Source organism: Apteryx mantelli, chromosome 1 (genome assembly GCF_036417845.1).
Source record: "Apteryx mantelli isolate bAptMan1 chromosome 1, bAptMan1.hap1, whole genome shotgun sequence".
NCBI classification, from domain to species: Eukaryota; Metazoa; Chordata; class Aves; order Apterygiformes; family Apterygidae; genus Apteryx; species Apteryx mantelli.
Genome location: NC_089978.1, coordinates 1,941,869 through 1,965,516, shown reverse-complemented (window position 1 = coordinate 1,965,516; position 23,648 = coordinate 1,941,869). Strand labels below are relative to the sequence as shown.

At 65.7% G+C, this 23,648-nt stretch overlaps 4 protein-coding genes across 4 annotated transcripts; 1 reads left to right on the top strand and 3 right to left on the bottom strand.

Annotated features, from left to right (window-relative positions):
* Positions 1 to 165: 165 nt before the first annotated feature.
* On the bottom strand, positions 166 to 3,804 carry LOC136991092 (neuronal acetylcholine receptor subunit alpha-10-like). The gene is made up of 5 exons (XM_067289584.1): positions 3,735 to 3,804; positions 3,236 to 3,381; positions 1,562 to 1,716; positions 886 to 1,418; positions 166 to 662 (listed from the first exon to the last, which is right to left on the bottom strand). The coding sequence occupies exons 1-5, from the start codon at positions 3,802 to 3,804 to the stop codon at positions 166 to 168; spliced, it is 1,401 nt and encodes a 466-aa protein (XP_067145685.1).
* A 2,350-nt stretch (positions 3,805 to 6,154) lies between these two features.
* LOC136991040 (erythroblast NAD(P)(+)--arginine ADP-ribosyltransferase-like) lies at positions 6,155 to 7,313 on the top strand. The gene is made up of 3 exons (XM_067289518.1): positions 6,155 to 6,965; positions 7,100 to 7,138; positions 7,231 to 7,313. The coding sequence occupies exons 1-3, from the start codon at positions 6,155 to 6,157 to the stop codon at positions 7,311 to 7,313; spliced, it is 933 nt and encodes a 310-aa protein (XP_067145619.1).
* Positions 7,314 to 13,436: 6,123 nt separating this feature from the next.
* On the bottom strand, positions 13,437 to 16,889 carry LOC136991039 (ecto-ADP-ribosyltransferase 5-like). The gene is made up of 3 exons (XM_067289517.1): positions 16,818 to 16,889; positions 15,347 to 16,055; positions 13,437 to 13,495 (listed from the first exon to the last, which is right to left on the bottom strand). Exons 1-3 carry the CDS (start codon positions 16,887 to 16,889, stop codon positions 13,437 to 13,439), a joined length of 840 nt encoding a protein of 279 aa, XP_067145618.1.
* A 1,276-nt stretch (positions 16,890 to 18,165) lies between these two features.
* LOC136991091 (neuronal acetylcholine receptor subunit alpha-10-like) lies at positions 18,166 to 21,867 on the bottom strand. Its single transcript, XM_067289583.1, has 5 exons — positions 21,798 to 21,867; positions 21,299 to 21,444; positions 19,561 to 19,715; positions 18,885 to 19,417; positions 18,166 to 18,662 (listed from the first exon to the last, which is right to left on the bottom strand). Exons 1-5 carry the CDS (start codon positions 21,865 to 21,867, stop codon positions 18,166 to 18,168), a joined length of 1,401 nt encoding a protein of 466 aa, XP_067145684.1.
* Positions 21,868 to 23,648: the final 1,781 nt, after the last annotated feature.

Below are 23,648 nucleotides of genomic sequence, written 5' to 3'. Positions count from 1 at the left end.
TGGATGTGCAGGCACCGAGGCGGGAAGCAGAGCGCAGGGGACACACGCCAGCCTTTATTCCCCGCTCGGTTTGTTTTTAGCCCCGGCATCTTCCTCGGTTGGACACGAGGGATTGGGAAGAGCATCCCGGCGTGGGGCCGGCGGCTCCGTGGAGCACCGGGGCCGTCAGACGGCTTTGCCCACGATCAGCACGCTCATGAAGAAGACCATGACGAAGAAGACCCACATGAAGAAGCGGTCCATCACCTTGGCCACCTTCTTCCACTCTCCGGCGCGGCGCTGAGCTGCCCGGTGGTCGCGGAAGCAGCCGGCGATGTAGCCGACGTTCCTCAGCAGGGCATCGTGGTGGCACAGGCACCGGCCCCGGGGGCAGCCCCGCGCCTGGCTCCCCCCGCCGGGGCTCTCCTCTGCCCAACCCGTCCCCATCCCATGCGGCTCCTCCTTGCTGGCCCTGCCGTCCACCGTGCGCGGATGCCGGGGGCTCTTGCAGTTCTCCCCAACCTCGTAGATGAAGAAGACCCGGGCCATGTAGTGCAGGATGAGCTTCTTGGCCCACCTGGGCACGGGCTTGGCGCCCGGGCCGCAGTGGTGGATGTTCATGATGAAGATGGTCAGCGCGGTGGAGGCCGTGATCATGGTCATGGTGGCGATGTAGTACTTCCCTGCAAGGCAAGCGTCAGCCGTCATGCTGCGGCACGGCTGGGGCGCGGAGGTCCCACCCGTGCCCACCAACGCGTGACCCCCCCCTCCATGGAGCACGAGGAGCCAGCCAGCAGGACGGCTTCCTCCTCCCGGCCGAGCCCTCCTCCGTGCCGGGACGAGGACGAGCGCCTGGGGCCCCCCGCTCAGCCTCGGGGCGGCGAGACGGGGCCGGCGGGCGCTCACCGATCAGCGGCACGCTCTCCGACGGCGGCATGCTCTCCGCCACCAGCAGCTGGAAGACGGTGAGGGCCAGCAGCACCGTCACGCCCAGCGAGACCTTCTCGCCCGAGTCGGCCGGCAGGTAGAAGCCCAGCGGGGCGAGGAAGGAGATCATGATGCAAGGCAGGAGCAGGTTGAAGATGTAGAAGGAGGCGCGTCTCTTGAGGAGCAGCGTGTAGGTGACGTCGGGGTAGGGCTCCGAGCAGCAGCCGTAGGTGATGACGTTCCTCGTGGCTGGCATGCCCAGCACCTCCCACTCCACGTTCTCCACGAAGTCCGCCAGGTCGCCCGTGTCCAGCCGGTTGTGGAGGTCGATCTGGTTGCCGTTGTAGGTCCAGGACCCGAAGGTCAGGCGGCACTGCTGCCCGTCGAAGGGGAAGAAGGAGACGTCCACCTTGCAGGAGCTCTTGGTGATGGCCGGCGAGTCCCACATGATCTGCCCGTCGGAGCGGAGCACCACGTTGGTCTCCATGGAGCCGCTCAACTGGTCGTCGGCTCTGGCGGAGCAGGAGAACGGCCGTGGGCCGGGAGCGCCCGTGCACGGAGAGCCGGGCACGGCTCCGCCACGCCGGCGCCTCTTCCCGCGCCCCGACGCCGGCGGCACCCCGGCTCCGCCACCCCGGCGCCTCTTCCCACCCACTTGTTGTAGAGGACGATGTCCGGCCGCCAGACGTAGCTGCTGGGGACGCGGATGCTGTCGATGCCGTCGTAGGCGTCCTTGTCCCAGGTGAGGAAGGCGTCGAGCCAGGCCTGGCGGACCCACAGGTAGGCGGTGAGCACCTGGTTCCTCTCGTCCTGGCGCCCCGGGGCAGAGGAGCCGGTGGGTGCCGGGGACGCGGCACGGCCCCGGACCCAAATATAGCGCCGGCCGCCGGACCCTGCTCCGGGGCCGCTGGCCCAGCCGGCTCTGCCAGGGCTACGAGGGACTTGGGAGGGTTTTGGGGGGCTGCACTGGCTTCAAGGGGGTGAGCAGGGTTGGGGGAGGGCTGAGCTGGTTGCAAGGGTCTGAGCTGCTTTTGGGGGGGTCTGAGCTGCTTTTGGGGGGGGTCTGAGCTGGTTTAGAGGGTCTGAGCTGGTTTTGGGGGGTCTGAGCTGCTTTTGAGGGGGTCTGAACTGGTTTTGAGGGGGTCTGAACTGGTTTAGAGGGTCTGAGCTGGTTTCCATGGGTCTGAACTGGTTTTGGGGGGTCTGAGCTGGTTTCCAGGGGTCTGAGCTGCTTTTGAGGGAGTCTGAACTGGTTGGAAGTGTCTGAGCTGATTTTGGGGAGTCTGAGCTGGTTTCCAGGGATCTGAGCTGGTTTCCAGGGGATCTGAGCTGGTTTCAGGGGATCTGAGCTGTTTTGGGGGGCTCTGAGCTGGTTTCCAGGGGTCTGAGCTGCTTTTGAGGGAGTCTGAACTGGTTGGAAGTGTCTGAACTGGTTTAGAGGAGTCTGAGCTGGTTTCCAGGGATCTGAACTGGTTTCCAGGGGTCTGAGCTGGTTTCCAGGGGTCTGAACTGGTTTCCAGGGATCTGAGCTGGTTGCAGGGGGTCTAAGCTGGTTTTGGGGCGTCTAAGCTGGTTTCCAGGGGTCTGAGCTGCTTTTGAGGGGGTCTGAGCTGCTTTTGAGGGGGTCTGAACTGGTTTCCATGGGTCTGAACTGTTTTGGGGGGATCTGAACCGGTTGGAAGTGTCTGAGCTGATTTTGGGGTATCGGAGCTGGTTTCTGGGAGTCTGAGCTGCTTTGGGGGGATCTGAACTAGTTTCCAAGGGGCCTGAGCTGCTTTCAGGGGGGTCTGAACTGCTTTCGGCAGGGTCTGAGCTGGTTTCCAAGGTTCTGAGCTGATTTTGAAGGGGGGGGGGTCTGAACTGGTTTAGAGGAGTCTGAGCTTGTTTCAGGGGTCTGAGCTGGTTTCTGGGGATCTGAGCTTGTTTCCAGGGATCTGAGCTGTTTTGGGGGGCTCTGAGCTGGTTTCCAGGGGTCTGAACTGATTTCCAGGGATCTGAGCTGTTTTGGGGGGCTCTGAGCTGGTTTCCAGGGCTCTGAGCTGGTTTCCAGGGATCTGAGCTGGTTTCGGGGATCTGAGCTGGTTTCGGGGGCTCTGAGCTGGTTTCGGGGGATCTGAGCTGGTTTCGGGGGCTCTGAGCTGGTTTCCAAGGGGCTGAGCAGGCTCTGGGGGGGGACGGCGCTGGCTCTGCGGGTCAGCGCTGGGCATCGCCCCGGGCTGAGCGGCACCGGCCGTTGGGTCGGAGCGGAGCGCGGCCGAGCGGCGGCCGGAGCGCGGGGGCGCAGACCCGGCCGGCTCGGGGTTTCGGAGCGGGTCGGGCGGCCGCTCACCATGTCGATGATCTGGGAGAGGGTGATCTGCAGGGTGACGTTCAGCGCCCGGTCCGTGTCCTCCACGGGGCGCAGGGCGCTGGAGTAGTTGGCGAAGAGGTCGCGGAGCAGCTTGTAGGCGAATTTCCCTTGGGCTCCTCGGCAGCCTGGATGGACACGGACACGGACACCGAGCCGGGCTGGGGAGCAGCGAAGCCCCCGGCGCCTGCCGGCCCCCGGCCCCATCCTTGGGGCTGCTGCTTGGCTCCTCCGGGGCTTCCCGAAAAGCGGCAGCTGCCCGTCCCCATCCCCGTGCCCATCCCCGTGCCCATTCCCGTGCCTGCTCTGAAAGTTTCATGAGGGATCGCATTTCGCCGGTGTCTCGCAAGACGCGCTCACCGGCCGAGGCAGGCCGCTGGCGGTTGCAGCCGGAGCGCCTTCCCGGCGGCTTTGCACGGCCCGGGAGAGTCGCAATCCGGTGGGATTGCAGCGCCGGTGGAGCCCCTTCCCGCGCGCTTACCTGGGGCCAGGAGGGCGCCCGCCGCGCACAGCGCCAGCAGCGAGCCGGGCAGCCGGACGCCGGGCGCCATCCTCGCGCGCTCGCCCGGCCCAGCGCCCCGCGGGGACTCAGGAGCCGGACGCGGGGGACATCGCCGGGCTCAGCCGCCCGCGGGGTGCCGGGACACGGGGATGCCGGCGAAGCCCTCCCCGCGCGGCATCTCCCGCGGGACGGGGAGGGATTTTGTGCCGCCTTTAAGGGCTCGGCTCCGGCCGGCGGGGTGACGTCAGGGCCGGGGACGGTGGCTGTCGCCGTGCGGATGCGCGGGGGAGTCGCACCGGCAGAGTCGAGCCGCTGAGCAACTCTGCCCAAAGGCTTTTCCGAAGGGCCTTTCCCGATGCAGAGCAGCGGAAACACCGAGTGCGGGCAGGAGCCCCGGGTGGCCGGTGGCCGCACGCGGGTGGACACCGAAGTGGAGACCCCCGGTCCCCCCGGGTAGCAGAGGGACGTGACCTTCCTCTGCCTCTCTCAGGCTGGAGCAGCTTGGGGCCGGGGCCCCTGTAGCCCCGGGGCAGGCAGGGGACACAGCGACTCCTGGGGCCGCCCGCGCGGGAGCCGAGCTGCGCTTGGCCCTCGCTGCACGCTTCTCCCTGCCCGCAGGGTTTTTTTTGCAGCGCTTTGCTCCCTGCCGTCAGCTTTGAGCGTTGGAAACTGCTGTCTCGAGCTGCCTCTGCCTGCCCCCACGCCGCTGTCGCGGAGACGTTTTATCTTCTAACTCACGCCGCTTGCTAGCATCGCCTTTCGGCAGCGTCTTGCACGCGGCTAAAATCCCCGCAGGCCCGAAGAGCGGATCCGGCGCAGGCAGCTCGGGGGGCTTCGGTGAAGGCATCTGCGATGGAAGGAGGAGGAGTGAGACGTCAGGGAGGCCTCAGCTGAGAGTCACCCACCGGCCGGGTCGCGGTCAGGGCTGAAAGGGGGCGAGCGGGAGGACGGGCAGTGAGAAACGGCTCTGTCTCGACATTCCCAAAGCAGATTTTCAGCTCTTTAAGAAAGACAAAAGAAAGAGGAAACAGGAAAAAAAAAAAACCTCTAATAGTTCAAAAGCAGGTGGAAATGTGGTGTTTTGGGGTGACCTTGGCATTGCTGGGTGGCTCCGAAACCCCTCACCTCGGCTTGCCCTTTCCACGTGCCCCCAGAAGGTCCCTTGTAATTAAGCCCAGAGGCGACTTTTCTCTTTGGGCAGCCAAACCCCAAATGCAGGGCTGGGCTGGGGCAGGTGCTGGGGCCCATTTCCCACGCTGGGACCCATTTCCCACTCTGGGACCCATTTCCCACGGTGGGACCATTTGCCATGTTGGGACCCATTTCCCATGCTGGGATCCATTTCCCACGCTGGGACCATTTCCCACGCCAGGGATGTCCCTACCCCACCCGGTGCAGGATTCCCCCTGGAAGGGGGTCGCTTCTTCCTCTGGCCTTCGAAACCCCGCGGGCTCCGGGCCGGGGCTGCCTCCTCCAGGGCCCCCAGCCACCAGCCCGACCTCCGACCGCCGCTGACACGTGTGTCACGACGTGGCCCGTGCTCAGCGGCCCGACGCCCCCGGGTGCGAGTGCGCCGAGGCAGCGGGGCTGCACGGGCAGAGCCGCTCCGTCTAACGCCGCCCGGGCGAGCGCCGGCTCCCAGCCCCGCGACACCCGAGCGCCGCAGAGCGACGGCAGCTCCGTGCAGGGGCTTTCCGAGCGGCGTCACTGCGACCCGCTTGGCAATGCCGGACGGCGCCGCGAGCGATTCCGGGCGGTCACGGGGGGGGGGCTGGGGTGTAAATAAGCGGGAAGGAGCAGGTGCGGGGGGCGGACGTGGGGCCGAGCGAGCCCTGCTCGAGGCTGCTATAAAAAGAAAGCCCGGGCGCTTCTCACGTGTCCTGCCAGCGATGTGCGGGGGGCGCCGGGAGCTCGCCGAGCCGGGAGCCGGGAGCGGAGGTGCCGGGCTGTGCCGCGGCCGGAGCAGCAGCGCAGGTAGCGTCTTGGGGGGTGTCCGGGGGGGCTGCGGACGAGGGGAGCTGCGGGGACGCTGGTGCGAGCGAGTAGCGCAAGCGAGGGCGATCGATCGCCGCCCCTCGGCTTCCAGCCCCTCGGTTGCTCTTTGCCAGCTCCTGCTGCAAGTCCGTCCCCCCCAAAAAAAACACTGGAAGGGGCTTTCTCCCCAAAACCGGGACCGACGCCGATCTCCGCTGCGCTTCTCTCCGCAGGCGCCTCCCGCCGCCCCCCGCGCTTTAGTCACCTTCCCCGAGCCGAAGGCTGCTCCCGCTGCCCGGCCTCGCCGCCGCTGAGCTCCTGCGGCGCGCGGAGCAAGCGGGAGCCTCCGTCCCCGTGGAGCCCCCTCGACTCCCCACAGCCCGGGCCTTCCCCACGGCTCTTCCCGACGGGAGCGCGCGCCCCGCATGGAGCGCCCAGCGCCGGCCACGGTGCTGCTGCTGCTGCTGCTGCTGGTGCTGGTGGTGGGGACCCTGGTGGCCGGCGTCGCCCCACGCAAGCGGGACCTCTTCCCCGTCAAGGAGGTGACGCTGGACATGGCGCCCAGCTCCTTCGACGACCGCTACCGGGGCTGCGCCGGCACCATGGAGGCCGAGCTGGCGGAGCTGAACCGCACCGAGATGACCGGCAACCGGGTCTACGCCGAGGCCTGGGCCAGCGCCGTGTCCCGGTGGGGCGAGTGGCGGCACGCGGGTCCCCGGCCGCGGGACCTCAAGCCGGAGCAGGAGATGGCCATCCTGGCCTACACCATGCAGGGGCCGCTGCACGGCGAGTTCAACGCGGCCGTGCGGGAGGCCGGGCTCTCCCGCCGCCACTACCTCGACCACTTCCACTTCAAGACCTTGCACTTCCTCCTGACCACGGGCCTCCAGGCGCTGCGGGACGCCCAGCCCCGGCGCTGCCGCAGGGTCTACCGCGGAGTCAGCGGCGTCCGCTTCGGCGCCGAGCGGCACCGCTCCGTCCGCTTCGGCCACTTCGCCTCCTCGTCGCTCAGGAACGCCAGCGCCTGGCGCTTCGGCCGGGACACCTTCTTCTCCGTGGAGACGTGCTACGGCGCCGTCATCAGGAACTTCTCCTTCTTCCCCGAGGAGGACGAAGTCCTCATCCCGCCCTCCGAGAGCTTCGAGGTCACCGGTGTGGCCCGCGCTGGAGGCCGGGCGATCATCGAGCTCCGCTCCCAGGGCTCCTTCAGCTCCTACAACTGCGAGTTGGTGCAAGGTGAGGTGGACGCGGGGGAGCGGGCGGCACGGTGCAGCGCGGTGCAGCTCCCCTCCAGCACCCGGCCACGCTGGGGCGACGCGTGGGGCGCGTTGCAACCGCTGCTCCGTGCACATTGCTGCTTTCTTCGGCAGAGAAAAGATGCAAGATGCGGCCATGCGTGTTCAGCGCGGGTAAGGAAACCGCTGACGGCCCCATTCCCCAGGAATTCCCCCTTTGCACCCTCCGGGCCGTGACTAACACCCCTTTTTCTGGCGTTCCCCAGGCCGGAGCAGCCTGGCGGCCCCCTCAAGCCTCTGGGGGCTGCTGCTGGCAGTCAACGCCCTGACGGCGACAGGAGGTCCCTGACGCTCTCCGTGCACCCCTGGCATTGCGGCTGCATGGAAAAGCAGGTCTCGGAAATGCCCAAAATGCGTGTCCGGCGCAGCACGGGCTCTGCTGGGGAAGGAGCTGTGAAAGCCTTTGCGTGCAGGGTCGCTCCTGCCCGCCCACCTCGCGCCGGCACCTCTGCCCCTGCGGCTCCTGCAGCGGCTCTTGGAGGCGACGGCCGGCTCCGGCCCCGGCTCCGGTCCCGGCCCCCTGGAGCGGCTCTGGGGGTGCCACGGGGCGAGGTCGGCCCCGCTGCTTTGGCTTCATGCATTTCCCTGGCAAGTATTGTAGGGTAATAAAAACCTTCCTCTGGCAAGGGGAGGCATCCATGAGGGTTTCCTGCGGCTCCCTGTGGAGGCTCTTTGGGAGAGCGGGCTGGAGCGAGGTTTTCGGAAGAGCCGTCTGTCTGGCAGCCCAGGCCCTGCTTCGCAGCCAGGCTCGGGGCGGGGGGGTCTTTCTTTGCCAGCCCTGCTGTGCCCCCAGGGCAGCCAAAAATGTCCAAATCTCCCAGGCCCAGCAGCCTGGCCACCAGCACCCTCTGCCCTGGCAGGCAGTGAGAACCGCATCCATCCTGCACCATACGGCTTCCCTGAGTGCCCTGCAGGCTCCCAGGCATCAGTGGGGACCAGGGGATGAGCAGGGACCGGGGGGGATGAGCAGGGACCAGGAGATGAGCAGGGACCAGGGGATGAACAGGGACTGGGGATGAGCAGGGACCGGGGGGATGAGCAGGGACTGGAGGAGATGAGCAGGGACTGGGGATGAGCAGGGATGGGAATGAGCAGGCATCGCTCCCGGGCTGCAGCACGGGCACCGGTGCTGGCCTTGCTGCAGCCGGGTTTGAAATGACGGCACCAACACTGCACCCGCCCGTGCATCTGCGTTAGCTTTGCTGGGGCAAGAGCGGGGGGAAGGATTTCCTGGGGAGCCACGAGGGATGGAGAGTCCACAAACTCTCTGGGTATCCTGTTTCCTTATGTTCAGAGGGACCTGCATGTGTTTTGGTTTGTGCCCGTTGCCTCTCGTCCTATCGCTGGGCACCACTGAGAAGAGTCTGGCTCCATCCTCTTGACACCCTCCCTTCAGATATTTGGAGACATTGATAAGATCCCCCTCAGCCTTCTCTTCTCCAGGCTAAACAGGCCCAGCTCTCTCAGTCTTTCCTCATAGGAGAGATGCTCCAGTCCCCTCATCATCTTTGTAGCCCTTCGCTGGACTATCCCAAGTAGTGCCAAGTCTCTCTTGCACTGGGGAGCCCAGAAATGCACACACTACTCCAGATGTGGCCTCAGCAGGGCTGAGGAGAGGGGCAGGATCACCTCCCTCCACCTGCTGGCAACACCCTTCCTGATGTACCCCAGCATACCATTGGCCTTCTTGGCCACAAGGCCACATTGCTGCCTCATGCTTAACTTGGTGTCCACCAGCACTCCCAGGTCCTTCTCCGCAGAGCTGCTTTCCAGCAGGTCAACCCCCAACCTGTCCTGGTGCAGGGGGTTATTCCTCCCCAGGTGCAGGACCCTGCACTTGCCTTTGTTGAACTTCAGGAGGTTCCTCTCCGCCCACCTCTCCAGCCTCTCCAGGTCTCTCTGAATGGCAGCAAAGCCCTCTGGGGTATCAGCCACTCCTCCCAGTTTGGTACCATCAGCAAACTTGCCAAGGGTGCACTCTGTGCCTTCCTCCAGGTCATTGATGAAGAAGTTGAACAGGGCTGGACCCAGTGCTGACCCCTGGGGGACACTGCTAGCTACAGGCCTCCAACTAGGCTCTGCACCGCTGCTCACAACCCTCTGAGCTCTGCCATTCAGCCACTTCTCAAGCCACCTCACTCTCCACTCATCTAACCCACACTTCCTGAGCTTGTCTATGAGGATGCTATGGGAGACAGTGCCAAAAGCCTTGCTGAAGTCAAGGTAGACAACATCCACTGCTCTCCCCTCATCTACCCAGCCAGCCATTCCATCCCAGAAGGCTATCAGCTTGGTTCAGCATGATTTCCCCTTGGTGAAGCCATGCTGACTACTCCTGATCACCTTCTTGTCCTCCACATGCTTGGAGATGGCCTCCAGGATGAGGTGCTGCATCACCTTTCCAGGGATGAAGGTGAGGCTGACTGGCCTCTAGTTTCCCAGGTCCTCCTTCTTGCCCTTTTTGAAGACTGCGGTGACATTGGCTTTCTTCCAGGCCTCAGGCACCTCTCCTCTTCTCCATGACCTTTCCAAGATGAGGCAGAGTGGCCTAGCAATAACATGCGCCAGCTCCCTCAGCACTCGTGGGTGTATCCCATCGGGGCCCATGGATTTGTGGGTGTCAGGTTTGCCTAAATGATCTCTAACCCCATCGCCCTCAACCGAGGGAAAGTCTTCCTTTCTCCAGACTTTCTCTCTTGCCTCCAGGATCGGGGGTTCCTGAGGGCTGGCCTGAGCAGTAAAGACTGAAGCAAAGGCGGCATTCAGTAACTCTGCCTTCTCTGCATCCTTCGTCACCAGGGCACCCACCCCATTCAGCAACGGGCCCACATTTTCCCTACTCTTCCTTTTGCTGCCGATGTTTGAGTTGGGGAAGAAGGATCGCTCTGGATGCCCACTGACTGGTGCACAGAGTTTTATTTGCAGCGGCCCCGAGGGGAGCAGGGCGTCGAGCTCAGCGGGGCGCTCGCTAACGGCGCCTGTGGCCGGGCGCTGAGCTTCCTTATTGCGTGCGGCAGTGGCTCCTCGCCTGGCGCCTCGCGGGCGCTCGCGGCCCCCTTCCGAGGAGGGCGGCGCATCTGCGGATGGCCTTGCGCAGCGCTCGGAAGGCGCCGCAAGTGCAGCCCGGGCACAGCAGGGAGCCCAGCGGCGCTCTGCAGCCGGCAGCGTCGGCAGCGTGGGCAGCGGGAGGGGAGGGCGGCTGCGCTGGCGGGGGCCAGAGCTGCACGGTGGGCCAGCGCGTCAGGGCCGTGGGAGCCGAGGGCCGCGCTTGGCTTGGGCCGCGGGGCTGCGCGGGGGGCGCGAGACGCCGAGCTGCGCCTTGGCCTGCGAGCGGGACGGGCGCCCAGGCCCCCAGCAGGATGGACCTGCGGGCCATGTGCGCTGGCCAGTCCACGTGTGGGGTTTTGGGTATGCAGTCGAGCAGCTTGTGGTCCTCCTTGCTGAGGAACACGGTCTGGTTGGCCCCGAAGCGCACACGCCGGCATGTTGGGATTGCCGGTGGGGCTGTGGGGTTGACCAGCTGTGCCAGGTCTCCTGCAGCTGTGGGGGCAGTGGGCAGCAGCAGCAGCGTGTGCTGGGCCACAGGGACGAGCAGGTCAGCGGTGTGCGTGTGCTGCAGGCAGGGCTTGTGAGGCTGTGCAGTGGGCAAGGCGTCCTTGCTTGCGAGGCTGGGAGGGAGAAAGGAGGTGAGGAGGGAGCGCAGGGCTGCGTGTTTTCCCCCAGCAGGAAGCCCTGGTGCCCGCCGTGGGTCTCCGTGTGGCCGTGGGGCAGCCCCCCTGCAGGCAAGGGCTCCGCTTACCCTGCCTGCCGGCTGCCTGCCGGCTCCTGCACGTCTGCCGTGGGGAGGAAGGAGGCTGCTGGAAGAGGAGGCAGAGAGGCAGTGAGCGAGGGCAGCCCCTGCGCGCAGCCCCAGCCGGGGCAGAGGGTGGTGGGCGCAGGCAGCAGGGGTTTGTGGGCAGGAGGCGCTGCGGAGCGCGGCTGCGCTCTGGCACGGGGCTGCTCACCTCCGGGCTCCTGCACGCTGCCATTGCCCAGGCTGCCAGCGTCGCCCCGGGGCCCCTACAGAGGCCAAGCAAGCGGTGGTCAGTGGTGAGCATGCAAGCTGCGCCCAGGTGCCCCCTGCTCGCGGAAGGGCTGCGCTGGGAAGGCAGAGCTGAGGGTGGAGGCAGCTCTGGGGCAGGCCAGCGCGGGTGCCCTTGCTGCAGGCGCTGCCGGAGGGCAGAGCGGGCAAAAGCAGGGCTCTCTGCCTGCCTCCTACCTTGGGCCAGCGGCTCCTCACGCCCGGCACGAAGAGCACCGCCGCGCACAGCGCCGCGACGACGTTCCAGGCCGAGGGCACGTCGCGCAGGCACAGCAGCAGCAGCAGGCTCAGGGCCACGAGCTCGCACGCGGCTCGCACGCGAGGCTCCATGCCGCCGGAGCGAGGGCGCCTCGAGTGTGCAGCCGGCACAGCGCTCTGCGCCCACGTCCTGTTTGCAGAGGGCGAGCCGAAACGCGGCACGCGGCTCTTAGCGGGGCTGCCCCGACAGCGACCCTCAGCCTCCCGGCACAAGGCAGGGCAGCGGCACCCAAACTGCCCCGCAGCAGCTCCCTTCCCGTGCCCGTGCACCAGCCTCCCCGGCCCCGAGCCTCTGCTCTGCTCCTGGGCTCACCCTGCGCACGATGCTCCGCGCCCCGAGATTGACGGCGTCAACCTGCACCGGGAGAAGAGGCCGAGGCCGCCGAGAGCAACCCTGGAGGAAGAAGGGCGCAGTGCGCTCGCTGCACGGGCCTGGCCAAAGGCGGGCAGAGCGCCGCGAGGGCAGCAGAGCCTGGGCAGAGAGCCGAGGAGGCAGCTCTTACCCCGCTGCCTCGCTCCTGGGTCGCAGCGCAAAGCCGCGCTCTTCACCCGCTCGCTCGCTCGCTCGCTCACGCACTCGCTCGCTCGCTCGTTCGCAGGCAAAGTGACCCCGGAGGTGCCCCAGCCCCAGCGCCAGAAAGATTCCGCGTTGTGATGCGATGGCGACACCACGGCGACACCCCTGGGGCGCGATGGCACCTCCAGACCTCGGCTGACACCGCTGTCCCCCAAACGCCAGCAGTTCCCGGCACTGCCAGAACAAGCCCCGCGCGGCTGCGGCCGGCAGAAACCCCAACACACCCGAGAGCCGTCACCTTTGCCAAGCCCGTAGGAAGGCGGTGGCCTTTTCCTGGCGGTGCCAGACCCCTGTGTCCTGGCCATGCAGGCAATGCCAGCAGCGACGTCTCCCCGAACACGGCGCCCGGTGCCAGCGCACCGCGCGCTGCCGCAGGCTCCCCCGCGAGCGGGCTCTCGTGGCACGCCTGGGTCGCGGCGAGGCTCTGCTCTGCATCCGTGTGCAGCTGAGGAGCTGCCAGGGCCAGGGCTGGCATGGAGAGTCAGGCCCTTTCCCCGGAGGTCCCGGAGGGCTGCGGAGGCAGCAGCCTGGCCAGGCCCTGCGCGGGAGGCCTGGGATAGCGCCCGCCGGGTGGTGCAGGCACCCTCGACGCAATGCCCGACTCAGGGCTGCTGCCTCCAAGAAAGCACCAGCCGGCAGGACGCTCGAGGAGCCAAGGGCGCACTGGCAGCACGCCCGGCCGCGGGGTGCCACGGGCCCTCTGATCACAGAATCACAGAATCGCAGAATCACAGCATGTTTTAGGTTGGAAGGCACCTCTGGAGATCATCTAGTCCAACCCCCCTGCTCAAGCAGGGTCACCTAGAGCACCTTGCACAGGATTGCATCCAGGCGGGTTTTGAATATCTCCAGAGAAGGAGACTCCACAACCTCTCTGGGAAACCTGCTCCAGTGCTCTGTCACCCTCACAGTGAAGAAGTTTTTCCTCATGTTCAGATGGAAGTGTCTGTGTTTCAGTTTGTGCCCATTGCCTCGCGTCCTGTCGCTGGGCACCACTGAAAAGAGTCTGGCTCCATCCTCTGGACACCCTCCCTTCAGATACTTGTACACATTGATAAGATCTCCTCTCAGCCTTCTCTTCTCCAGGCTAAACAGGCCCAGCCCTCTCAGCCTTTCCTCATAAGAGAGATGCTCCAGTCCCCTCATCATCTTTGTAGCCCTTCGCTGGACTTGCTCCAGTAGTGCCACATCCCTCTTGGACTGGGGAGCCCAGAACTGGACACAGTACTCCAGATGGGGCCTCAGCGGGGCTGAGGAGAGGGGCAGGATCACCTCCCTCCACCTGCTGGCAACACTCTTCCTGATGCACCCCAGCATACCATTGGCCTTCTTGGCCACAAGGGCACATTGCTGCCTCATGCTTAACTTGGTGTCCACCAGCACTCCCAGGTCCTTCTCCGCAGAGCTGCTTTCCAGCAGGTCAACCCCCAACCTCTACTGCTTCATGGGGTTATTCCTCCCCAGGTGTAGGACCCTGCACTTGCCTTCGTTGAGCTTCATGAGGTTCCTCTCCGGACATTGGTCCCGTCGCTACGCTGCCCACCTTCGAGGGAGTCTGGAGGCGGAGACAGGGCTGCGGGGTGCAGGTGCCTTTTCAGGGGAGCTGGTGCCCACTGCCGTGGAGGCCAGTGGACCCCTCGTGCAAGATGTGGCCGGGGAAGGGAGGTTGTGGGGGTCTGGGGCAGGAGCTCTGGTCTTGCGCGAGGTTGTGTCTGGAGGGCTGCAGAGGAGGAGGCGAAGCCAGTGGTGGTGCAGGTGGGCAGAAGGCAGGGATGTGAGCGGGTGGGACTGGGCAGGGAGACTAGATGTTCTCCAGAGGTGCCCGGCAGCCTCAGCTGTTGTGTGCCTCGGTGATCTGCTCCCTTGGGGCACCGACGCTCGCCAGAGAGACACAGTCCGCTGGCTCCTTCCCAGCAAAACCCTCCGGTCGCTGTTGCAAGGAGCGGTGGTGGCTCTTTCCTGGCGTCCCTGCGCCTGAGTGCTCGAGGCAGCCGGGGGCCAGAGGGCCAAGCCGCAGACGCAGGTACGGAGGAGGGAGTCCTGAGCCAGGGCTGACGAACCTCCGGCAAAGAAGCCTGCAGAGCTTCCCACAGCCCGGCGGACAGCTGAATCCGGTATTTGGATCGTGGAGGGGAAGAGCAAGAACGAAACTGCCGCTTGGACGGACCCTGCTTCCTGGACCGGATCCCCTCCCGGGGGGGGTTCTTCCTCCGGAGAGAGAAGGTGCCAGCACGGGGCGATCCACGCACGGGGTCGCCTCGCTCTGAGCAGCCGGTGCCGGCCGAGCGGGCTGTGTGGCAACACCCCCCCCTCCCCCAGGATTAACCAAAATCCCAATTATTCATCTCAGAAGAGCTGTCAGTGGTGTTACTAAAGGACTGCAGGGCCAGTGGTGGGGAATGAGCAGGGACTGGGGGGGTGAGCAGAGACCGGGGGTATGAGCAGGGACTGGGGATGAGCAGGGACAGGGGGGGATGCGCAGGGACTGGTGGGATTGAGCAGGACCAGGGGGTATGAGCAGGGACTGGGGGGATTGAGCAGGGACCAGGGATGAGCAGGGATTAGGGGAATGAGCAGGGACCGGGGGAGATAAGCAGGGACCAGGGATGAGCAGGGACCGGGGACGAGCAGGGACCAGGGATGAGCAGGGATTAGGGGGATGAGCAGGGACCAGGGATGAGCAGGGATTAGGGGGATGAGCAGGGACCAGGGATGAGCAGGGATTAGGGGGATGAGCAGGGACTAGGGATGAGCAGGGATTAGGGGGATGAGCAGGGATCAGGGATGAGCAGGGATTAGGGGGATGAGCAGGGACTGGAGGAGATGAGCGGGGACGGGGATGAGCAGGAACTGGGGATGGGCAAGGACCAGGGGGATGAGCAGGGACTGGAGGAGATGAGCAGGGATGGGGACAAGCAGGGACCGGGGGGGATGAGCAGGGACGGGGATGAGCAGGCATCGCTCTCGGGGTGCAGCACGGGCACCGGTGCTGGCCTTGCTGCAGCCGGGTTTGAAATGACGGCACCAACACTGCACCCGCCCGTGCATCTGCGTTAGCTTTATTGGGGCAAGAGCGGGGGGAAGGATTTCCTGGGGAGCCGCCAGGCCGGGCAGCCTCCGAGCCCCCCAGTCCTGGCTGGGGCCAAGCAGGGGATCAAAGCACGCCTGATCCGGGAGCGCCGAGCCGCGAAGCATCCGGGGGGGGGAACACCGAGCCGCTGGCTCAGCCGCTGGCGTCATCCCGGCATCGTCCCGGGACGAGCGGCGCTCTGCGAGGGTGCCGGAGGGCTGCAAGGAAGACGGGCTCTCAGCCAGGCATCCCGCGGGCTGCCGCTGCCGGCTCAGCTCCTTGCCGGGAGCCCACGGGGCTGCGACCAGCCGCGAGGCAGCGCCGGCTGCCGCTTACCTTTCACGTACTCGCAGTTGTAGCGGCTGAAAGTGCTGTTTTGGCTGTGAAGGACAATCTCGTTGCTGCCCCCGCTCCGGGCATAGTTGACCACTCGGAAGCACTCGTACGGGGGGATCAGCATCTCTTGCTCCTGGGGCATGAAGGACAGGCGGCTGATGGGCACCCCGTAGCACGTGTGGATGGTGAAGAAGGTGTCCGTCCCGAATTTCATGGCTTCCTGCTTGTCCAGGGAGGTGGAGGTGAACCTCCCAAACCTGACCGTCTCCCCCTGGGGATGCAGGTGCAGGCAGGAGACCCCCCGGTACACCTCCGGCCGGTAGGTGCTGGTGCAATCCTGCCTCAGCACTTGCAAAGCTCTGGTCAGGTAATAGTGCATGGCTTTGTACTGGAAGCACCGGAGGTAAGAGCGACGGTCCCTGCCGTCCTGGGCCACTGCTGTGTTGAAGTCCTTGTACAACCCGGAGTCAGCGGTGTACACCAGGACGGCTATGCCGTACTCTGTGCGGAAGCCCGCCGGCAGGCTGAGTTTGCTGTGCTGCCGCGACCACTCGGCTTCCGCTTTTTTCCACACCTGGGAAAACTCAGCGTTGGCTGCTTTCTCCTTGCTCAGCAGCTTCTTTGCGTGTATCTCCATCTCCTGCGTGCAGCCGCGGTACTGGTCGTCGAAGGCATCGCGCGCCTTGTCCAGCACCGGAGGCTCAGCCCACTGGTGGGAGAAGCAGCGGGAAGTGCCGGGAGGGATGCAACGGCCAAGCCAGAGAGCTGGGGAGCCGGGCAGGGGGCCGTGGGGCAGGGAGCAGGGCTGGGGGGCTGCTGCTGGCAGGGCTCTCCGAGGAAAGGGGGGGCGGCACCGAAGGGCAGAGTTTGGGCACAGGCAGCAGGCGAGTGGGGCTGGGGCCGGCGGGAGGCGGAGGGATGCTGGGGGAGCAGCGGGAGGCCGGGGGGGGGGAGCAGGGGGGGCAGGAGCCAAGGCCTGCAGCAGGGTCAGCCCCCCCCCCCCCCCCCCCGGTGCCGTGCTGCGACATGGGGCAGCCCCGGAGCCTCGCCAGGGTCACGTTCCTGGCTTGCGGGATCCCCGTGGGCTGCCTGCTCCAGCCGGCTCTGCTGCAGCAACAAGGGGGTTTGCTCCGGGAGAGATCCCACTGCCCAGGGGTTTGCTCCAGGAGAGATCTGAATGCATGGGGGTTTGCTCCAGGAGGGATCCCACTGCCCAAGGGTTTGCTCCAGGAGAGATCCCACTGCCCAGGGGTTTGCTCTGGGAGAGATTCCACTGCCTGGGAGTTTGCTCCAGGAGAGATCCCACTGCCTAGCGGTTTGCTCTGGGAGAGATTCCACTGCCTGGGAGTTTGCTCCAGGAGAGATCCCACTGCCCAGGGGTTTGCTTTGGGAGAGATCCCACTGCCTGGGAGTTTGCTCCGAGAGGGACCCGCTGACCCTGGATTTTCTCCCAGCTCCACAAGGCAGTTACCTCGAAGGTGCTCCGGAGGCTCTGCTCGGAGAGGACGGCCAGGGCCAGAACCAGGAGGCACCTGAGGGTCATTTTCTTGCTTGCTGAAAGGGAAGACGGTGATGAGCCGGAGAGGAGGAGGAGGAGGAGGAGGAGGAGGAAGGCAAGGCCTCCCTGCCTGTGCCGTGCACCCTCGTGTCTCCGTGTGGGTCTCTCTCAGAGCAGCGGCTCCCAGAGATGCTCCCACCTGCCCATGGGTCGCATCTGCGTGCAAAAATCCATGCACGCGCCCGTGCAAATGCACCTGCTTCTGCTGGGTTGCACGGTCACGGCTGCCCCGAGCCACAGCTCTGCTCCCCCCCCCCCCCCCCCCGGCTCCCTCCCACGCCGGAGCTGAAGCTTTGCCCTACCTGCGCTCCCCCAGGGACCTTTTCCAAAGCAGCGGCTGCCTCCGACGTGCAACAGGGGCGGACGGACCTCTGTGCTGCGCCGCAGCGCTTAAAAGCGCCTCTGCAGGAGCGCAGACCACACAGGAACCCGAGGCCGTCGCGGTCCCCCCCCTGTGTCACCCCCCCTCTTGCTCGCCCGAAAGCATGGGAAAACCACGGGGCTGCAAAGCCCAAGCGATGCAACGCCGGTCCTGGCCCCTCGGCATGTCCGGGGTGGGAAACTGCCCTCTGGTCCCGGCTGGGCGCCAGGCTGCGGAGCAGAGGTGCTGGAGAAGCAGGAGCATGGCCGGCTCCAGAGCGCTGCGGGATGCGATCCCCTGGGGCCAGGGCCGAACCCGCAGCCTTGTCCGCTCATCCCAGCTTCGTTGGAGCAGGAAAACTCTCGTGCCTCAGTTTCCCTTGGCCGAGACAGACAGGCTAAAACCAGGGCCAGGAGCACGCCGTCTACCTCATCTCACACCTCTGACCGCATCCTCTCCGGCTCCGGGGGGGCTGCGCAAACCCACCCAGTTCTGGGAAACCGGCTCAGCCCCAAAGCGTTGCGGACAGACGCGCTGACGTGCGTGGGGCTGGCGAGAAAGGCCGCAGCTGGGGCACGTTTGCTACGTGACCGAAGGCTGAACGGTTTCGCCGGGCTGCTGCCAGGTGAGAAGGTGGCGGCAGTCACCGGCCATCCGGTGCCGGGGGGGATCCCAGCTGGATCCAGCGCCCCGGTGCGCCGGCAGCCTCCCCCTGCTCGCTCCTGAGGATGCCCCTGGATGTGCAGGCACCGAGGCGGGAAGCAGAGCGCAGGGGACACACGCCAGCCTTTATTCCCCGCTCGGTTTGTTTTTAGCCCCGGCATCTTCCTCGGTTGGACACGAGGGATTGGGAAGAGCATCCCGGCGTGGGGCCGGCGGCTCCGTGGAGCACCGGGGCCATCAGACAGCTTTGCCCACAATCAGCACGCTCATGAAGAAGACCATGACGAAGAAGACCCACATGAAGAAGCGGTCCATCACCTTGGCCACCTTCTTCCACTCTCTGGCGCGGCGCTGAGCTGCCCGGTGGTCCCGGAAGCAGCCGGCGATGTAGCCGACGTTCCTCAGCAGGGCATCGTGGTGGCACAGGCACCGGCCCCGGGGGCAGCCCCGCGCCTGGCTCCCCCCGCCGGGGCTCTCCTCTGCCCAACCCGTCCCCATCCCATGCGGCTCCTCCTTGCTGGCCCTGCCGTCCACCGTGCGCGGATGCCGGGGGCTCTTGCAGTTCTCCCCCACCTCGTAGACGAAGAAGACCCGGGCCATGTAGTGCAGGATGAGCTTCTTGGCCCACCTGGGCACGGGCTTGGCGCCCGGGCCGCAGTGGTGGATGTTCATGATGAAGATGGTCAGCGCGGTGGAGGCCGTGATCATGGTCATGGTGGCGATGTAGTACTTCCCTGCAAGGCAAGCGTCAGCCGTCATGCCGCGGCACGGCTGGGGCGCGGAGGTCCCACCCGTGCCCACCAACGCGTGACCCCCCCCTCCATGGAGCACAAGGAGCCAGCCAGCAGGACGGCTTCCTCCTCCCGGCCGAGCCCTCCTCCGTGCCGGGACGAGGACGAGCGCCTGGGGCCCCCGCTCAGCCTCGGGGCGGCGAGACGGGGCCGGCGGGCGCTCACCGATCAGCGGCACGCTCTCCGACGGCGGCATGCTCTCCGCCACCAGCAGCTGGAAGACGGTGAGGGCCAGCAGCACCGTCACGCCCAGCGAGACCTTCTCACCCGAGTCGGCCGGCAGGTAGAAGCCCAGCGGGGCGAGGAAGGAGATCATGATGCAAGGCAGGAGCAGGTTGAAGATGTAGAAGGAGGCGCGTCTCTTGAGGAGCAGCGTGTAGGTGACGTCGGGGTAGGGCTCCGAGCAGCAGCCGTAGGTGATGACGTTCCTCGTGGCTGGCATGCCCAGCACCTCCCACTCCACGTTCTCCACAAAGTCCGTCAGGTCGCCCGTGTCCAGCCGGTTGTGGAGGTCGATCTGGTTGCCGTTGTAGGTCCAGGACCCGAAGGTCAGGCGGCACTGCTGCCCGTCGAAGGGGAAGAAGGAGACGTCCACCTTGCAGGAGCTCTTGGTGATGGCCGGCGAGTCCCACATGATCTGCCCGTCGGAGCGGAGCACCACGTTGGTCTCCATGGAGCCGCTCAACTGGTCGTCGGCTCTGGCGGAGCAGGAGAACGGCCGTGGGCCGGGAGCGCCCGTGCACGGAGAGCCGGGCACGGCTCCGCCACGCCGGCGCCTCTTCCCGCGCCCCGACGCCGGCGGCACCCCGGCTCCGCCACCCCGGCGCCTCTTCCCACCCACTTGTTGTAGAGGACGATGTCCGGCCGCCAGACGTAGCTGCTGGGGACGCGGATGCTGTCGATGCCGTCGTAGGCGTCCTTGTCCCAGGTGAGGAAGGCGTCGAGCCAGGCCTGGCGGACCCACAGGTAGGCGGTGAGCACCTGGTTCCTCTCGTCCTGGCGCCCCGGGGCAGAGGAGCCGGTGGGTGCCGGGGACGCGGCACGGCCCCGGACCCAAATATAGCGCCGGCCGCCGGACCCTGCTCCGGGGCCGCTGGCCCAGCCGGCTCTGCCAGGGCTACGAGGGACTTGGGAGGGTTTTGGGGGGCTGCACTGGCTTCAAGGGGGTGAGCGGGGTTGGGGGAGGGCTGAGCTGGTTGCAAGGGTCTGAGCTGCTTTTGGGGGGTCTGAGCTGCTTTTTGGGGGGGGTCTGAGCTGGTTTTGGGGGGTCTGAGCTGATTTCCAGGGGTCTGAACTAGTTTCAGGGGATCTGAGCTGGTTTCCAGGGGTCTGAACTGGTTTCCAGGGATCTGAGCTGGTTTCGGGGGATCTGAGCTGGTTTCGGGGGCTCTGAGCTGGTTTCGGGGGGTCTGAGATGGTTTCCAGAGGTCTGAGCTGGTTTTGGGGGATCTGAGCTGGTTTCCAGGGATCTGAGCTGGTTTTGGGGGATCTGAGCTGGTTTCCAGAGGTCTGAACTGGTTTTGGGGGATCTGAGCTGGTTTCCGGGGATCTGAGCTGGTTTTGGGGGATCTAAGCTGGTTTCAGGGGATCTGAGCTGGTTTCAGGGGCTCTGAGCTGGTTTCCAGGGGTCTGAGATGGTTTCCAGGGATCTGAACTGATTTCAGGGGCTCTGAGCTGGTTTCCAGGGGTCTGAGATGGTTTCCAGGGATCTGAGCTTGTTTGGGGGGATCTGAGCTGGTTTCCAGGGGTCCGAACTGGTTTCAGGGGCTCTGAACTGGTTTCCAGGGGTCTGAACTGTTTTGGGGGGGGGGGTCTGAACCAGTTGGAAGTGTCTGAGCTGATTTTGGGGTATCTGAGCTGGTTTCTGGGAGACTGAGCTGCTTTGGGGGGATCTGAACTAGTTTCCAAGGGGCCTGAGCTGCTTTCAGGGGGGTCTGAACTGCTTTCGGCAGGGTCTGAGCTGGTTTCCAAGGTTCTGAGCTGATTTTGAAGGGGGGGGGGGTCTGAACTGGTTTAGAGGAGTCTGAGCTTGTTTCAGGGGTCTGAGCTGGTTTCTGGGGGTATGAGCTGCTTCGGGGGGATGCGAGCTGCTTTTTGGGGGGTCTGAGCTGGTTTTGGGGGATCTGAGCTTGTTTCCAGGGATCTGAGCTGGTTTGGGAGGATCTGAGCTGGTTTCCAGGGGTCTGAGCTGGTTTCCAGGGGTCTGAGCTGGTTTCGGGGGCTCTGAGCTGGTTTCCAGGGATCTGAGCTGGTTTCCAGGGGTCTGAGCTGGTTTCCAGGGGTCTGAGCTGGTTTCGGGGGCTCTGAGCTGGTTTCCAGGGATCTGAGCTGGTTTCGGGGGCTCTGAGCTGGTTTCCAGGGATCTGAGCTGGTTTCGGGGGCTCTGAGCTGGTTCCCAAGGGGCCGAGCAGGCTCTGGGGGGGGACGGCGCTGGCTCTGCGGGTCAGCGCTGGGCATCGCCCCGGGCTGAGCGGCACCGGCCGTTGGGTCGGAGCGGAGCGCGGCCGAGCGGTGGCTGGAGCGCGGGGGCGCAGACCCGGCCGGCTCGGGGTTTCGGAGCGGGTCGGGCGGCCGCTCACCATGTCGATGATCTGGGAGAGGGTGATCTGCAGGGTGACGTTCAGCGCCCGGTCCGTGTCCTCCACGGGGCGCAGGGCGCTGGAGTAGTTGGCGAAGAGGTTGTGGAGCAGCTTGTAGGCGAATTTCCCTTGGGCTCCTCGGCAGCCTGGATGGACACGGACACGGACACGGACACCGAGCCGGGCTGGGGAGCAGCGAAGCCCCCGGCGCCTGCCAGCCCCCGGCCCCATCCTTGGGGCTGCTGCTTGGCTCCTCCGGGGCTTCCCGAAAAGCGGCAGCTGCCCGTCCCCATCCCCGTGCCCATTCCCGTCCCCGTGCCTGCTCTGAAAGTTTCATGAGGGATCGCATTTCGCCGGTGTCTCGCAAGACGCGCTCACCGGCCGAGGCAGGCCGCTGGCGGTTGCAGCCGGAGCGCCTTCCCGGCGGCTTTGCACGGCCCGGGAGAGTCGCAATCCGGTGGGATTGCAGCGCCGGTGGAGCCCCTTCCCGCGCGCTTACCTGGGGCCAGGAGGGCGCCCGCCGCGCACAGCGCCAGCAGCGAGCCGGGCAGCCGGACGCCGGGCGCCATCCTCGCGCGCTCGCCCGGCCCAGCGCCCCGCGGGGACTCAGGAGCCGGATGCGGGGGACATCGCCGGGCTCAGCTGCCCACGGGGTGCCGGGACACGGGGATGCTGGCGAAGCCCTCCCCGCGCGGCATCTCCCGCGGGACGGGGAGGGATTTTGTGCCGCCTTTAAGGGCTCGGCTCCGGCCGGCGGGGTGACGTCAGGGCCGGGGACGGTGGCTGTCGCCGTGCGGATGCGCAGGGGAGTCGCACCGGCAGAGTCGAGCCGCTGAGCAACTCTGCCCAAGGGCTTTTCCGAAGGGCCTTTCCCAACGCGGAGCAGCAGAAACGCCGGGTGCAGGCAGGAGCCCCGGGTGGCCGGTGGCCACATGCGGGAGGACACCGAAGCGGAGACCCCCGGTCCCCCCGGGTAGCAGAGGGACGTGACCTTCCTCTGCCTCTCTCAGGCTGGAGCAGCTTGGGGCCGGGGCCCCTGTAGCCCCGGGGCAGGCAGGGGACACAGCGACTCCTGGGGCCGCCCGCGCGGGAGCCGAGCTGCGCTTGGCCCTCGCTGCACGCTTCTCCCTGCCCGCAGGGTTTTTTTTGCAGCGCTTTGCTCCCTGCCGTCAGCTTTGAGCGTTGGAAACTGCTGTCTCCAGCCGCCTCTGCCTGCCCCCACGCCACTGTCGCGGAGACGTTTTATCTTCTAACTCACGCCGCTTGCTAGCATCGCCTTTCGGCAGCGTCTTGCACGCGGCTAAAATCCCCGCAGGCCCGAAGAGCGGATCCGGCGCAGGCAGCTCGGGGGGCTTCGGTGAAGGCATCTGCGATGGAAGGAGGAGGAGTGAGACGTCAGGGAGGCCTCAGCTGAGAGTCACCCACCGGCCGGGTCGCGGTCAGGGCTGAAAGGGGGCGAGCGGGAGGACGGGCAGTGAGAAACGGCTCCGTCTCGACATTCCCAAAGCAGATTTTCAGCTCTTTAAGAAAGACAAAAGAAAGAGGAAACAGGAAAAAAAAAAAAAAACTCTAATAGTTCAAAAGCAGGTGGAAATGTGGAGTTTTGGGGTGACCTTGGCATTGCTGGGTGGCTCCGAAGCCCCTCGCCTCGGCTTGCCCTTTCCACGTGCCCCCAGAAGGTCCCTTGTAATTAAAGCCAGAGCCGACGTTTCTCTTTGGGCAGCCAAACTCCAAATGCAGGGCTGGGCTGGGGCAGGTGCTGGGGCCCATTTCCCACGCTGGGACCCATTTCCCACTCTGGGACCCATTTCCCACGCTGGGACCCATTTCCCACTCTGGGACCCATTTCCCACACGAGGACCCATTTCCCACGGTGGGACCATTTGCCATGTTGGGACCCATTTCCCATGCTGGGACCATCTCCCACACCAGGACCCATTTCCCACACCGGGACCCATTTCCCACACCGGGACCCATTTCCCACACTGGGATCCATTTCCCATGCTGGGACCATTTCCTACGCCAGGACCCATGTCCCGCACTGGGACCCATTTCCCGCACTAGGACCCATTTCCCACTCTGGGACCATTCCCACACCGGGACCCATTTCCCACGCTGGGACCCGTTTCCCACAGTGGGACTGTTTCCCACACCAGGACCCATTTCCCGCACCGGGACCCATTTCCCACACTGGGACCCATTTCCCACTCTGGGACCCATTTCCCACTCTGGGACCCATTTCCCATGCTGGGACCCATTTCCTGCCCTGGGACCCATTTCCGGCACCGGGACCCATTTCCTGTGCCAGGACCCATTTCCCACACTGGGACCCATTTCCCATGCTGGGACC